The sequence below is a fragment of the Pezoporus occidentalis genome, unplaced genomic scaffold, assembly GCF_034315485.1.
Source record: "Pezoporus occidentalis ecotype Australia unplaced genomic scaffold, CSIRO_AGI_Poc_V1 ctg23, whole genome shotgun sequence".
Taxonomy (NCBI): domain Eukaryota; kingdom Metazoa; phylum Chordata; class Aves; order Psittaciformes; family Psittacidae; genus Pezoporus; species Pezoporus occidentalis.
In genome coordinates, this window is record NW_026914180.1 from 2,310,944 (window position 1) to 2,327,833 (window position 16,890).

The window sequence follows — 16,890 nt, forward strand, 5'->3', positions numbered from 1 at the left end:
AATGCAGCAAGGCAATTGATCAATTTGTTTTCCTCATCTTTGCTCTTGTTGACAACAAGCTTGATGAAATCAGTCTTTCTGAAGGCAGCACAGTGGATTTGACAAATCCTGCAGAACTGCTGGAGCAGATCCCTGAGTTTGCTGAAGAGCTGATGGAGCCTGAAGATTGCTTCCCCGAAGGTAAGGGCCTATGTATCTGCATGTTTCACTGCAATGCTGAGGCGAGAAACCTCCTTTTATCTCAGTGAACATCCCTCCACCTTCTTGCCACGTTGCTGTGGCTGCTTGCAGTAGTATTGCACTGAGTGCAACTTTTTTTCTTAGGTACCAAACACACCCTCAAAATCACTTGTTGTCATTAGTCTTTGCATTTCCAAGGTGAGATAAGCCAAAATGCATGCTCTACAAGGCTATGCACCTTCAAAAGTCCTTTTCTTTTAATCACAATTTGTGTCACAAAGGGGTTTGTTGGTGTTTTTTTTTTTAATGTTGATTTTTCTAATTTGGCCAGTGAAGACTTTTGCCTTCCAATACATGTGCATGATCAAATTTGGTAGAGAACTGACCAGTTCAGGATGTTTCTCTTGCTTAAATGTATATAAGCAGTTAACAGAAACTGTCTGGAGAGTTCATGAGTCCCAGGGGCATTCTTCCATTTATGTTAAAGGTTGTTAATATTAGCAAGCCCAGTAACTTTCATCTGACCAGGATATTTTACTTAATTATTTTAAAGAACAACAAATCACATTTGCATAACTTTTTTAATACCAATTCATCTCATTAATTTTTTCAACACTAGCTTGATCCAAAACATGGGTATAAGACCCAGCTACATCAGATCTGTTTTAATGTAAATCTTTAAGGTAAATAACATCCCAAGGTATTTCTTCTCACAGTGAGTTCAATTCCAAATACTATCTCAATCATATTCCTCATTTGCCTTTAAATCTGGGTTAGGAAAAATAGGGTTAGCTGAATGTTAGTATATTCCCTTGAAAATTCAAGGTTTATTATAAATAAAAACAGAGCTGCTCAGATGGGATCAGACAGAGATGATTTTGCTGGGTATATGAATGCCCCTGAAGTCAGCAGAAATGTGCATCTCTGTATCTGTGATAAAGATGATTGAATGAGGTAAGAGAGCCCTGCAGGGCTTACAAATGTCCCTAGATCCTAAACATTTTTTTTGGCAGCTCTGCTTAAAAGCAGTAGCCAAAAATTAATGCAGTTGATGGAAGAAAGCATGGTGTAACTATTCTGGCCCATACAATAACATTTAGAAATTAGATCAGGTATTTCCATTCTTTCACTATATATTTCTTAATGAGGCTAGTAAGCAGCAACCTCTGTTGTGCACTGCAAAATGAGAAATTATAATTGCTTAAACAAGCAAGTACTGTAAGAGCTGTGCTAGTCAGATGCCAGTTTACAAATTCTGAAACTGTGGCTGGCCATGATCACCTTCCAGTTTTTAAAAGGAATAAGGCAGCAATCACACAACCCATCACTTCATCCGGTGCACAGCCCTGATTCATTCCCAGAACAGTAGCACTCTGTAATTTGCTCTGTCTTAAAATAACCACAACTGCCTGGAACTCCGTCATGCAGGACCACATCAGTATCAACCCAGTTTGTCAGATCTTCTCCACTGCTGTCAGTGGAATACAGGGTAGCAAGTGGTGCTCCTCTAGATGGATCACTGGAAGCATTAAGCCAGTTTTGAAGCCCACTCGTTATCTTGGCAGCAGAGAAATGTAGAAACAAAGGCACTGTGGGCCTTGAGATCTGAATGAGAATTAAAGGAGAACCTTTTCCAAGGGTGTCCAGAGGCACTGGGGATACAGTTGCAGGTGATGTCTTCACTGACATATATGCTCTGCTTTCCTGTACAGCACACATCCGTACAGTTTTTTCAGAGGCTACTGTTTAGGTTAAATGCGATCACATTCCTCATGGATTAGGCAAAAATGCATAAACTTGACATATGAATGTTCGCTCATAAAATTTCAAGTCAAAGTGCCATAAGCTGAAAGTCCAAATGGTTCTTACTGCAGTGACGTTAACATCTGCATTTGTTTATGCAGGGAAACATTTTCCTATAATTTTCTTCTATTAAATGCTTTCCAATATTTTTACCTAAATTTACCATTGCAATAAAATCTCATACACTTATCACTTCAGTCTTGTTAAAATCCAAGCAAGCCAACAAACAACAGTCTGGTTAGCTAAGATATGACATGGTTATAAAGCACTAAAGTGAAAGTATCGAAGGGCATGCACTAGGCAAGTTTATCTAGTGTTGCCTTTACTGATTTGTAATAAAGACATACAACAATATTTGGTATATTTGGCAGAATGACCAGCTAATATTTGTGAAGGAAGGAAATTAGGCGAGATGAAAAGGAAGAGTGAGAGGGGAAGGGTTAAGTTCTTTACCTTGTTAGCGCACCAGCTATCTAAATTCAAACTATGACATTTCTAAACTCATCCAGTGTAGGTTATGTCCTGAACAAATATGTTCCCGATTCAGCCCCCTTTTTCAGATAACAAAGGCAATGAAGATAATGCATGTTCTTGAAATAGTCGCTGAAAGTTTGCTGAGGTCACAGTTTTCCCGGAGTTGGGTGACCCAGATAAGCCATAGGTTGTTTTTCTTGGGGAGACTTGTTAATTTGTTATCATCTCAAAATAGATTTGATTAGGGTCAATGGGGGAGCATTCTTGGGTCAGGAAATGTGAAGCCATGGCAGGGTCACAGCTCTGGCAGCTACCAAGTATTGCTGGGAAAAAACTGATAGAAATGGAGAGATCATTCTTGTTGCCAGTTGATGGGAAAGCAACATCTAGGCAATGCCAGCTACTTGGGTGTTTTTTTCCTCCAGATGCCTTGCAACACTCCAGTCCTGTTACCTCCATTGGTATGTGCTCTCTGCATCAAAAATTGCTATCTGTTTGGACATTATCATCTGTGTGTCACAGAAGGTCATCCTGAGAGCCCCCTGGCCCCAGCACACTCCTCTCTCCCAGACCCTAATAGGAGAAAGTTTTCACCAAGTCCTTAAGCGTAATTCCCTGGACACAGCCCGCTGGCAAAGGTTTCTAATGAGTATGGTCAGATGCTCATGCGAGAATGAGCTACCTTGCTCAATGCGCAGTAGAACGCAACTCGTGACACCAAGGACGCCCAAAACCAGTTTTTCATGTGACCGTGTAGGAGCAATTATCGCAGCTGGAAAATGCCATGAGACACAGTGAAGTTACTCTGATTAATGGTGGGATCTGCGTCATACCCTCCCCAACTGCAGTTAGCAGCTATTTAGAAATAAAAAAGCAAAGAGGAGCAAAAATAGACCATTAAACTGAACAAATCTAAACTAAACTACAGGGACCACCACCAGATCATTTTTAAAACCTAAGTATAACCAAACTAAGCCCAACAAAATATATTAATTGTCAACCTAGAAAAACAGCATGGAACAAACCCAGGTTTTAAAGTATCTCTTCGAGCTGTAATACCTGAGACACAGTGTATTTTTCCATCAGGAAGGGCATGCTAGTATTTTGTTGTATGCAATTTTCAGACACCGTCTGAATATTGCAGTCCTATTGCATGTACAGATATAAATTAATTCAAGTTGGACAGGACCTCTAGATTTCAACTCATCCACCTTCTCACTCAAAGCATGGCTGACATTGGTGGTAGAACAGGCTGCCCACTGCCTTCGCTTCAAGGCGTCACACCATTATCTGTAGTGACCTCCAAAAGAATATGTTTTGAGAAGAGTAACAGCAGATAAACAAGAAATGTACCCTTGTAAAACCCTTGGAAGAATAAAATCACCTGACAGACAGTGACTTTGTCAGGTGCTTTCTTAGCAGCACACAGTTCTAGCACACAAAAGACTCATATCTCTGTGTGTGTCTCAGGTACCCGCATGCTGGAGATGGTGATGGCAGATCTCTCCCATGCTAGCGCCAGAGCTGCACAGTATAAAATCCAGCCGTGTGCTAGCGGGTCAGTGGGGCCAAAAAATAAGAAAGGGGTTAAATAAGGAGGGTCTGCAGAGATCATGTTCCCTTCAGCCTGGGGAGACAACTGGGGTCTCACAAAGGGACAACAACCAAGCTTGCTTCCTTGCTTGAGCTTACACAACTAGCCAGACTAGTCATTAGGAAACCCATCTTGGCAGTGATATATATATTAAAACCATGTTATGAATACCTGCCTGCTTGAGTTTATGCTGAAGAAGCTACATTTTCTTTGTGTCAAACAAGCAATGCTGTAACCTGCATTCAAAGCTAAGCAAAATATTGGTTTTTATTAAAATTTAATGTCCTAACATTTAGGAACTCCTGAGTAAAGACAGTAACAAAATAACTGCAGTTTGAACACAAGGTAGCAGTCTTACTAGACCACAGTATAGCAGAAATTAATTGGTCTTCCTGGTTTATTGAGGAGAATCAGCAGTCCAATCCATCCAAAACATATCTAATTTCATGTAAATTTATATGTATATATTGGTGTGAACAAGCAGTGGATTTATAGTCTTTACTCATAAACCTGAAATCAATAGGCTTGGCTGTCATGCATGCAGGAGGAAGTTTTTGCAGTATAGCTCCCACATTTACAAAGGCTTTTTTTTCCCCAATGCACCAAGGTAGTGCAATCAGATCTAACTCCATGATTATAATGTATTAGGCTAGAAAATGTGAATGAGGAACCAAAGGAATACTTATACAAAATGCATCATAAATTAAATTCCTCCTGCTTCCCTCTCTTCTCCATCCCCCAGTAACTTATTATTGTGACAGATTCTTAAATAAGAGCTGTCTCTGCCATACCTCCAGTGAGACCACATTTTAGGACACATTGTTAATATGCAGTTTGTGATTGTGCTATAGGGCACCACAGTGACTGAATGGAACAAGTCTCCTGTCATGAAAAACAAACTAAAAGAAAATAACATCATGGTATACTGATGCATTTGGGAAGATTTCGTGGTAAATAGGTCTCTGTTTTGTGAAAAATGGTCTGTAATGTTCAAATGTGAATTGAAAACATACATTGCTCTTGGACAAGTTGTCCACTGATGCAGCTCAGTACAACATCACTGATTTACCAGAAAATAAGTGGACCCTTTTGAGGGGACTTTTTCTATTGTTCTGTGTTTCTGTTGTGTTACCTATTACCCAAAAGGCCATGGTGGAAATGAGTCAGTTTACTCTTCAAAAAAAGTGTAGCTCAACATGAATTACAGTGGCAAAACTAAGTCCTGACTAAATCACAAGGTGTTCAGCTTCTTCTGTGCAACCAGTTCCCTACCAGCATTGATTTCAGGGGGATAGCACAAATCTATTAGACAAGGCAGTATGAGTAATGCTGTTACAAGAAATGCCAAAGGGTCCATTCCTGCCTTGACGCTTGCTGAGCTAAAAAGTGTTAATTAATAGTCTTCTTTGTGAAGATAAAGTAGCTTCCAAAACCTGAAGCTGGGCTCTGCTGATCACCTGCCTTGTTATAGAACCCAGCTGGAGTTTTGATTGCTCAGACCACCACCAGCTCATGCCTTAGACATTAGTATGTTTCTTAGATTTTGATTTCGCAGAAATGGAAAAAATGCAACTATTAGAATGCTGACCAAGGTCAGATAAACTTTTTTGGTTGGGTTATTTGAAGCTTCCAGTTCAGCATTTAATCTTGAGTGAAGGTCACCGGAACAGTAGGCTACCAGCATTGCAAGAGAGTCCAGAAAAGCACAGGCATGAAATAACAGTGAGAGAAATCAGAAAATTTGCCCTGCAAATAGAACTTTAATAATTCATTAAAAGACCTGTTTCGGGTCAGTTTTCTTTTTGTCTTTGCATTTTCTTTTTTCCTGTTTGATTTATAGATAGTTAAAAATAGCGTTTCATCTGAATTACACCCAGCATGATTATTCATGGAAGTGCTACTTGACATTAGTAATTGTATCAGAATATGGTCTAAACATTTCTGAATGGGGCCCAATCAAAAGCATGGGATTTAATAGCACTGTGATTTTAGGCTGACTCATCTGAGAAGCTATTTTAGATTTTTCAAGGTATTACTGTCAGTAACTAGGAATTTTTTTCAGATTGGAATTGCATGAAAGCCATCAAAGAGCATTAAAAAAAAAAATATTAGAGGTACTGGCTGGTTTTCTGCCTTAAAAATACCTCTCAATACTTGAAGATTATCAGATGGAAGCTGACTGAATCAACAGTAGCCTGGTTTTACTATTTTGGAAGTATTTTCCATCACAAATGAAATTACTTTGGAACTCCGAGTGCCCTGCTCATTAGTATTTAATTTGAAGGTGATCCCTAATTTTAGCTGTGCCTGGGCTCGGGTAATCATGTAGGCTCCCTGTGTTGTGGAAAGACAGAGGAAGAATCCTCCAGGGAATGATTCATCCAGCTGTCTTACAGTGGGGAAAACCACTTCCTGGTAGATACTAACCTTTTCCAATGGTACTTCCAGAGCATTTCTACTCTGTAACAGCATGACAGAGCATGTCATGTGTGCTACTAGCTAAGCCTAGGCATATGCCCGAGACAAAAAAAAAAGAAAGCCAACTCTCCATCTAGGAAGTAACTTAGGAGAAAAGAAGAGAAAGTTTCTGGAAAGTTTGCTCTGCTAGAAGCAATGTTTATTTCCAGTAGAAAGAGGGATTTCTGCTTAACATGAGAAATCCACACTTACGTAGTCAACATCCTGGTCTTCCTGGTCCAAAGCCGAGTTGACGGTGAGGTGGCCAGTGTATCTGCCTAACAGCACGGAGTGTGGACCAGACAACTAAAAGATAGTAATGACCATACAGGTTGTGGGGTGCAAAGTGGTGTAAGAGTTTTCTGGCAGCATTGCTAGGCAATTCAGCTAATTGCCCCCTCTGTCATGTCATGCTGGTAGGATTATACTGCATCTCTAAGCAGAGCAGCCATACAAGTATGTTAGCTCAGGAGTCCTGGTATCATGCAGTATTGCACACCTGAAGTCTCTTCCATATATCTACTTCCTAAAATATACTCAAATCACACACATTGCCATCTGTGAGCAGTGTAGCACTTTTAGCAAAAAGTAGTGACTAATATGACACTCTTTTTTCCCTTTTCAAGATTTTTTGGTATTTAGGACTAAAGTACTTAGAAGTATAAGATTCTTCTCTGGAGTGGTTCCTGACCTATCAAGAGGCTGAGAGCTGGTTCTTGTATTTCTATCTTCACCTAACACTATGTCCTAAGTTTGATTAATTTAGTGTATTCCAACTGAGGCCAAGATTTAACTGAATTCAAGAATACAGAGGTAAATTGAGAACTGGTGCGTATCTGTGTGATGCAGGCATTTATTTAGAGAAAACGCAAGGGAAAAGGGAGCTCTGGAAGTGGTTCATGTATGAAACATCCTACAATTTTTCTACCTCATAGCAGGGATCGGGGATAATAAAAACTTACAGAAAATGCTAGGAGGACTGCAGCAGACTTAGTGGCTCTCTTCCTCCTGGCAGAGCTTGCTGCCAGCACAGCCCCACTTCCAGCTGCTTGGGAATCCCGGCATCCCAAGAGTTGCAGCTGATCTCCTCACATATCACATGCAGTTCAAGCGCCTCAGTTATGCCACCTTGAATTAGCAGCATCTGCTCTCTGCATAACCTCGGCACTCACCCTCTTTCCTTCCCGAGCTTCCTTGCCTAAATATTATTTCTACTTGCATTACATCACCATAGTGAGATGTCCTCCCTTGGCACTTCTGAGAAGTTGTTGTATGCTTCAGGATATTTAGTGACCTTGGCCAACTTTCAGCTATGGAAGAGGTGGGCCTTTGCTTTTTTTTTCTCATGATGGGACTCATAAAGCTCCCTACCCAAGTCTCTTTCTATACAATACATGGATTAAATGTAGAGTAAAAACCTTGCTTTTTGAAAATGAAGTAGTTTCTAAGGGTCATTCTCATGAGCAAATGTTGTGAAATTTGAGTCAAATTACCTGACATAAGGCTGAACGGCCAGCCTGGGAAAGGACAAGTCCTGGCTACCAGAATATCCCCTCACACAAGTTCTTGCAGAGCAAAAGGCAATGGAGATGATATTTGTCACTAAGGTCTGAAAGTGCTATGAAGGTTCAGTGGGGAACCTGCTGTGGACTGGATATCTAAATTTCTGCTGACATCAAAAGGGATTTAACTGCCTAAATACATTTCCAAAGTTGCTCTACTGCCTTGTTTAAGTCCAAGAGATCAAAATCTGCTGCTTCCTTTTCTGTCTGAGTCTCTTCAGCACGTTGGTCCTATCTGCACTGTAGCACCTCCACCCCTCATCTCTCTTTCATCAGATTGCCACTTTTAATCAGTGTTTCTAGTGGTATCGTAGTACCAAGAAAATATCCTTCCTTCATTCAAAAGGATACGGAAACTATTGGTAATACCCTGCTAGAGTTATTAGTCCTGTCAGGGGTGCTGCCCAAGGTCAGCTAATACAACGTGATCAACCTATGACACTGGTCACTCATGGCCAATATATTCTGTATCATTAAAATAATTGGGAGGAATCACTGGAGTGTGTTTTAAGTAATTTTAATTTTTTTTTAGTAGAGGAGTGAGAGGGGGAAATGGAAGGCAAAGCAAATAGAGGTTGGTAAGAATAACAAGGGAGGAAAGACTCCATGCAGCAGCTTATTGCTAGAAGAAATCTTGTTGAGCAGCTCCTTATTGCAGCTTTAAGAATTAAATGTGGGTTTTTTTAACAATCGCTTTATTTTCATTTTGCTCCTTTTCAGTTTGTGTGCGATTCTTCCCATGCTGCTCAGTGGACATCACAAAATTTCCAGGCAAAATTTGGTGGAGGCTGAGGAAAACCTGCTACAGAATCGTCGAACACAACTGGTTTGAAACTTTCATCATATTCATGATCCTGCTGAGCAGTGGAGCCCTGGTAAATGAAACTGTATTTCCTGGCTGGTTGAAAGTGGACATGGGTCTCAGAGAATGTGTTCTCCAGTTAGTTGTCTCTAAGATCTTATGTGCCCTGATGATCTTTTCTCAAAGCAAAGCAAGTTTGGGGCTAAAGCAGGTCTTAAGCTTTTCTGATTTCCCCTGTTTATCATAAGGTGGGGAACTTTCTTCTGTTACAACATAAATTTGTGACATGCACATGTTTTGAAAAGCAAATAGCAAATCCTTATGGAAGTCTGTGTCAGGAAGTATCCCAGCATTATTAATTCAGGATCCCGTAACTTCTCTGGTAATTCCTAACTGGAAGTTTGCATTTTGCTCCAAGAATGGGTATTGTTTTGGCTTTTTTTTAGCACATTTTCTATCCAGCAAAGCAAAATCATGAAAGACACAGAGGGCACTGAATCAGTGCTACCGATGAAGTTTGTGGGTGCCTGTCATGTTTTGAATGCACCTTAGGTTAAATCACTGTACCTTATCCACCTCCTGTCTGCATCTGAATGAATGTGTATCTATGGAGGCTGATATGTCATTGCCCAAGACTCTGATAAGCCATCATCTTCTCCTGAGATCCCGCTATATACTGGGATTATCCTCTCTGTGTTATCAGCCCTGAGTTCTTCATAGCAATGGCAGCATATATTTATGTTGCTCATTTACATGTCAGGAATGTCACTTAAGTTGGTGGGATTTCTCCCAGGTTATTATCCAGACATAGAGCAAAGGGGTATCTCAAAAGTTTTGCAGGCTTTGGTTTGGTGGTCACTGATTCAAGGACTGAGAAGCCTTTATATGAGGAAAGGATGAGAGAACTGGGTTTGTTCAGCCTTGAGAAAAGAAGGCCCAGGGGAGACCTTATCACCGTGTTCCAGTATTTAAAGGGTGACTTTACATCTACAAAGAAGATGGAGACTCCCTTTTTACAAAGAGTCATGGAAAAGATGAGGGGTCATGGGCACAAGTTCCTCCTGTAGAGATTCTGACTGGACACAAGAGGAAAATTTCTTGCAATGAGAACGTTCAGCCATTGGAATAATCTCCCTGTTGAAGCGGTGGTCTCCCCAGCACTAGACACTTTTAAGTTTCACCTGGACAGGGTGCTGGGCCATCTATTCTAGGTCATGCTTTACCTGGAAAGGTTAGACCAGATGATCCTCGAGTCTCTTCCAATCTGGGATTCTATGATTCTATGATTTTCTTCTCCGTAATGGAGTAAGCAATACACCTGTTAAGTACACCATATCTGGACAGTCTACTTTGTATTTCTGGAGGTCAGGATTAACTTCAACCAAACAGACGAATCTGCCTTAAGTAGTAAGAGGCCTATCACCTTAGAAAGGTGCCTGCTTCTTCTTATCAGAAATAATCTCAGCCAGAAAGCACAATGCAGGATGAGTGGTAAGGTAGTGGATTTACTAAAAAGACCTGGAAAGAGAACAAGCAACAAAAACGATAGAGTAAACTACATCAGAGCACCACAAAAGCTGAACACCCTACTGGGCTGTGTAAATAAGCATGTTCTTCCACTCTAGTTGGCATCAAGGAGGCCTCAGCTGGAGCACTGGCTTCAGCTCTGGGCATTGCACTTTGGGAAAGACATGGGCTAATTGAAGAAACTCCAGAGGAGAGCAGCACAAATTATCAGTGGCCTAATAAAAGGAAAAAACAGAAATAGTGGGTTTATGTAGTTTAAAGAAAGTCTCTGCAGGGAGACAAGGAAGGTGGAGATATATAAATGTTGATGTGAAAAGGAAAGGCATGGATTGTTCTCCAAGGCCACCAGGGATGGGCTGAAATTTCACCCAAGGGATTATATTTTATTATGAAAAGTAAGAGACTGGAAAACTTGGGTAAATAGTAGGCTGCTGAAAATTGTCATAGCTTTGCTGAAATCAATGGAGTCTGACAGTTTTTGCACCAGCTTGAGAATCAGCATGTTAATTTTTTAAAGCAATTTAGAGGGGCCATGTCGCTTGCTATAATACGCTTTAGATGAATACACTTCCTTACATATGTAATTAAAAGTGCCTTAGATACTGAACACTGCAATATAAATCTCATTTAATTTTCATTGCATGCACTCATTTACTTCTTGAGATTTTCAATTTAGCCTGTGCAATTCTGTATAATGCTGCATTTTCCCACATATCAACACTGCGTTTCAGTATTTGGACTAGAGATGTTGAAGGCAACAGACAACTTTTTTCTTCTGTTATTCTGGGGTGAGCTGTTCCAAAAACTGAGCTCATCCTGCTATGTCCCTGCAACATGCTAAGTTCTTAAGGGGGTTCAAAAGCCAGTGTATATTTGTGTGGTAGTTAAGCCATCAGAATATATCTATAGCTTACTGCAAAGGATCTGAAAACCCTTCCTATGCATTTAAGCCATAAGCACCCAAACTGGGAGCTTGTTTTTTAATAGTAATTATGGATAACACTGCAGGTATCCTGCTTAACTCTTTTCAAACACACAAAGCAAAGCAGAAGAAAATAACCCTTAATGATGTTTTATATTGCAAAGATTTCATCCATTGGCACTGTGAAAACATACGAAGCACTGCAGTTTTGTCATTTGGGTAACAGCTCTTGCAGAAGTACAGTGCACCTAAGGCATACAGGTAGCATATTTTTCGTCCCTTATTAATCTGCTTCCTGACTCTCAGTGTGTTTTTATTAGTCAAAATGCAATGTATTTTTTGACAAGTAGTAGAAAATAGGGAGAGCAAAGGAGGGAGAGAAGGAAATCACTTTAAATAGTTTGTTGTTATTTTTGCAGTAATTGCAAAGTACAGCAAGTCATCTGACAAGGTGAGTGAGTCCCTACAAGAAATGATAAACTCCCATTGCTTGGTCTATTGTTTTCTGTGTCTTTCTCCAACAGCTCTTTCACACCCTTGAAATATCATTTTTGAAGGCAAGATAAGAGACCTAGTTGCAGTGAAAACGTCACCCCAAAGTGTGAGGACAAATGGACAATCTTTAGCACAGGCTGCCAAAGCTTTCTTGTCAGTTTAATTACTGTTCCCTGGCAGGCAAAAGAGCAGTGTGACTGCTTGAGTGACAAGTAACACACTTCTTCTATCTCCAGGCACTGGGTGTTTGCTAACTTTTTGAAGTTCCTCAGAAAGTAGCTACAGATCTTGAAATATGTAAATGTAGATAATGAAGATGATTAGCACAGACCCTCTCAAATAATGTTGTTTCTCGCTGCTAAGTGCTCTGGGTCGCTCAATGGGATGAGAGAAATATAAGCTTGGGTTATCCAGGCTTCAGAAACACAGGAGCAGCTTGTGTAATGACAGTTACTAGAGTAGCTGGGAAGAAGATTGTAACCACTGCTTTTGGAAGCCCCAAAACAGGCCACATATATGCAACCCTGATGCTAGGATCCAGCCTTTTATTTGACATATATTAAAAAGTGAAAGCTAAATTACAAGACAACTTTGTTTTATTTTAGTAGGCATATTGTTTTATATCTTAAACACTTCAAAAGGGTTATTAAGTTGCTTGTGTTTGCTACAGATACTGAAGGTCTTTTGATGATGCCCTGCTTAAGATTAGTTAGAGAGACAGATGAGATGGGTAGGTAGATACCTTGACCTTTAAAACATAATTGTTCTGTTAAGTGAATAATAATGAGCATTTCTTGAGGTAGATAGCTGTAGCTACCTGAAATGTGGTGGCTGAACAGAAGCCAGGGAACTCTGGCACTCTCTAACACAGGCAGGATAATAACCCAATTTGTCATCATTAGCAATACGATATTATTAAGCTAACTGTAATGGTCAGATTCTACCTCCTAAAGACAAGGGTCCTATGCCCTGGGATGTCTGAGATCCCCTGATACAGTGGGACAGCTTGGGGTGGCAACCTGCTCACATATTCGCATTCCCAAATTCAGGGTGCTTAAGCTCTTCTTAAACTCCAAGCGTGTCTAGTCATTACAACCAGTAGAGACTGGAGAGAGATATTTAAGCATATGCCCATTATAAGGGAAAACTGAACAGATCTCTGTTAGATAAGCATCAGTCCTCTTTGTGCCTGTATACCCTTTCTGATGGTAACGTTCAAGTATATCAGAAATCACAGTCAGTATATGATATCCCATCAAATAATATTTCAGACTTGCAGTGAAGCACCCATGCTTTCCAACACACTTTAGGATAAGTTTTTAATCAATGTTTTGTACTTCCAGGCTTTTGAAGATATTTACCTTGAAGATCGAAGAAACATAAAAACTATGCTGGAATATGCTGACAAAATATTCACTTACATCTTTGTCTTGGAAATGCTCCTGAAATGGGTGGCTTATGGCTTCAAGAAATATTTCACCAATGCCTGGTGTTGGCTTGACTTCCTTATTGTAGATGTAAGTATCATTTTGGAGCTACAATGCTTCTTGTATTGGATTTTATAATGTGTAAATCTGGCAGCTTTGTGTTTGCAAAATGTTAACTGTCACTCTGATTCTTAGCAATAATCCTAGGCAAAGCTTGAAGGAGGTCTTGATAAGTTACTGTGCCTTCCCATGAATCAGCCTGCCAGAGTGGAGAATACCTCTTTGTCTCATTACACAGAGGTGTTACCCTGCTAATTTGAGTCACATTCGCTTCTCATCCCTAGGAACTTGTTGTCTCTTTTAGCATTTAACATCTTGTTCCACACTCACAGCTAGCACAAGGTCCGGTTACCTCTGACTGCTCCACACATGACCTCGACACACAAGTCTTTCAGCAGCTTAGAGAAGTTGTCCTTGGCGTAGTTTCCCAGCGAGGCTGCCAGCGGCATGTAACAGTATGTTCAGTACTGTCTCCAAAGTATTTACCAGTGAAGGAGTCCAGCAGAAGGTGTCAACAGTCCTCTTGTTAAAATGATTTCACTATTACAAAACCTTACAAAATACTCCAAATCCCTGAAATATCACAAAGCATAGTTCTCCTACAAGGATAATCTGTGAAAGCAAGTAATAGTTGAACAAAGGGAGCTGATGCTCCAGGAGTGTTGCTAGTACCAGGCATGTCCCCTCCAAAGCTTCACATTGCCTGAATGAGGTTTAACCTTTCATCACAGTGTATCAGTAAGGAAAAAATGATCTCCCTGAGGCCATTTCTTACTAGCTGGAGGTTTTAATGTGGAAGGCTGGCAGAGCGTTGCCATGCCTGTATAACTTATTAAACTTTTGACAAATTATTTTTCCTCATTTTATATCGGAACCTTGACTCAAGGGAGAACTGCATTTTTTTTTGGCCCCAGGCCAGGAAAGCACTTCAATGGGACAATTTACTTGTTTGAAGTTATGGACATGTGTAAGTGCACTGCTGGATCAGAGCCTTTGGAAGCTTCTCCAGAGCTTTAATAAATTGATTTATGAAAAGGAAGTTATTTTCATAAATTGTAGATCATAAATTCCTCTTTGCATGCATGCTTGGAAACCTCTTAAAGGGAAGGTACTCGTTTTCCACAGATTAGCTTCAACAGAAGAGGAAGGCCTGGTTTAATTAACTAACCACAACATTGGAAACCACCAGTTCCTAAGTTATAGGCCAATCCCAAACGCTGTGCTTATTGTGGTTTAGGTTGAGTGCCACAGCTTTTCTTTCCTGGTTTCTCCATTTGTAAAATGGGACTAATAGGACTCGCCTAAAGTATTGCATGGGCTTCCAGTAATTTGTTAGTGGAGTTATTGTTGTAATGAGCTTCTGAAGACTGGAAGGGCTGGATGAGGGCTGAATATTGTCACAACTGTATGTTTGGAGCTCTGCTCCATCACTAACAGTTTGAAATGAGTTCCATACTTGTTATAAATACATGTTTTGTAGCATGACATTGAATCAATACCAAAGAGACTAAAAAACAAAGCTAAATTTTCTCCTCTGCAAAATAAAACTGCTTGGAACAGGAGCTACACAAGAATGTAAAGTCAGTATGTAAGCCTGAAATTTAGCTACATGTATGCCTTTTAATGGTGGGATTTGTGACTATAATGACAGACTGTAGAGGCAGCCACAGGCTGGCTGGAGGAAGGGGCTTCACCTTTCCTGCCACACATCCAAGAGCATACATGGCATAAAACAGTGTCATAGGGGAAAGGAGACCACAGGTCCCTGGCTGGGACTTGTCTTATCCCGAGAAAACCCACCCAGAGCCTTCTTATTGACCCAGTATTTTTTAATTTTCTTAACTCACATTTAAGTTGGTTGTGCAGGCTTCCAATCTAACCAAAAAGTTACTCACCCTTGAGCTGGTTTAGTTATTGATTGACTCTAGGAAATCGCTTGCCCTTTAGTGTTCTCTGAATAAAGCTTTTCCCCATGCCCCATTCTTTTCTTCAAAGTCATTTCCCTATGCTGATAATGAGAACCTGGTACTATATTTTTAGCAGGTTTAACATGCTTTTCTCCTACCCTATTGCTCACAGCCCCTGCCACTCTGAATTGGCAAAGTAACATGCTATAATTTCTCCTGCACACTTTTTACTTCAATTTACATTTTCTTTTTGGTCCTTTGAGAACCAAATCACTGCAACTGAGCTGCAGAAGGGAGTGAATGGGTGAATTAGCTGCTCCAAAAGGAGCAGATGAATCACTTGTATGATTTTCTCAAATTTATTTATTTAAAATTATTCACTTAAAAAATCCTGATCTGCAAATTATTCATTAGCAGTTTGGTATCAGTATTCAAATTTCAAGCTGTGATGGTTGATTTTTCATTGGACATGTGAAACCATCTATCATCTGTGTTTTCTCATTGTACAAATGCAACTCAGAATCCTTTTTGTGTTGTGAATAATTCATAAAACCAGCCCAAAATTTGCAAGTATTCACTGTTTCTAAATGGGAAGTGAACCCAGAGGGGTATAAGCATATTTTGTGTGTGTGTGTATATGTATGTAGCCTGCCTTGTGAAAGACCCTTGACACTGATTTGGACCAGTGGAACAGCAAAAGCTCCATCTGACAATTGTGGATTACTAAAGAAAATTGTGTCTTGCAAAATCTGAACATCAAAACACACAGTAATCCACAAACTGAGAGCTATTTTTGCTGGATGTAGAATCCCTAAAGGATGATCTCTGATAATGGGCTTCTCTGCATCTCAAAGTGTGCTAGTGTAGCAAAACCATAACAGAGTGCTTTTAAATATATTGTGATACAATAAAGTCCTATCAACAGCCCTGCAACAGATTTCTTTGAAAGGAAAGGAGAAAGGAGTAATTAAATCACAAAATGCAGGCTTATTTCAGCTTAGGGCACCTGGGAAAGATTTCTTGGATGTCTGCTGAAATTTGGGTATACTGAAAAAAAACCAGCATTAGTGTACATCAATATGTTACCACCCTGCAAATAACAAGTATACTGCTAAAAGTACCCCTCTTCTGCACTGCAGATATAGCCTATCTATTCTCATGAGTTGGAGTGGTGGGCACTCAGTCCTCAGCTGTTTTCAAATGAGGGAAAAGCAGACACCATGGTATATCTGAAGTGTAGACAGACATCAGAATCACCATCAAGAATGGTGTTTATGCACAGTCCTCTCTGCTAGGATTCCCAGGCAAATATTTTCACAAAGAATAGATATTTTCCAAGCATTCATGCAATCAAAAGCTCTTCATACAAAGCAGATTAAACAAGGAGTCTGAACTTGGCCGGGGACAGAAGTGCATGGATTCAAAACAAATGTTTCTGAAAAGTGTTCTCAATTAGGCATGTCCTGCGACAGGCAGAGACAGTTGGGGTTTAAAACAAGGAACAGATAAACTTCACCGGTTATGCATGCTGCTGTCATGTTTGATGTTCCTTTCAATTGTTTCCTCTGACCTATAAATATTATCTTGAGCTTATCTATTTGAGCTTCAGCCAGTTGATTCTGAGCTATGTCCCAGTCTCTGCTGACAGCAGATGGGTAATTCCATTGCAGTGGTCAATTC

General features: G+C 40.1%; 1 protein-coding gene across 4 annotated transcripts in view; it reads left to right on the plus strand.

Annotated features, from left to right (window-relative positions):
• LOC134165051 (sodium channel protein type 5 subunit alpha-like) overlaps window positions 1–16,890 on the plus strand; it is a 213,711-nt gene that overhangs the window by 162,047 nt on the left and 34,774 nt on the right. For all 4 annotated transcript variants that reach the window (XM_062621392.1, XM_062621393.1, XM_062621394.1 and 1 more), the window contains 3 exons: window positions 60–180; window positions 8,791–8,945; window positions 13,160–13,333. In XM_062621392.1, the coding sequence (XP_062477376.1) occupies window positions 60–180; window positions 8,791–8,945; window positions 13,160–13,333 (450 nt within the window). The remainder of the gene's footprint in view (window positions 1–59; window positions 181–8,790; window positions 8,946–13,159; window positions 13,334–16,890) is intronic.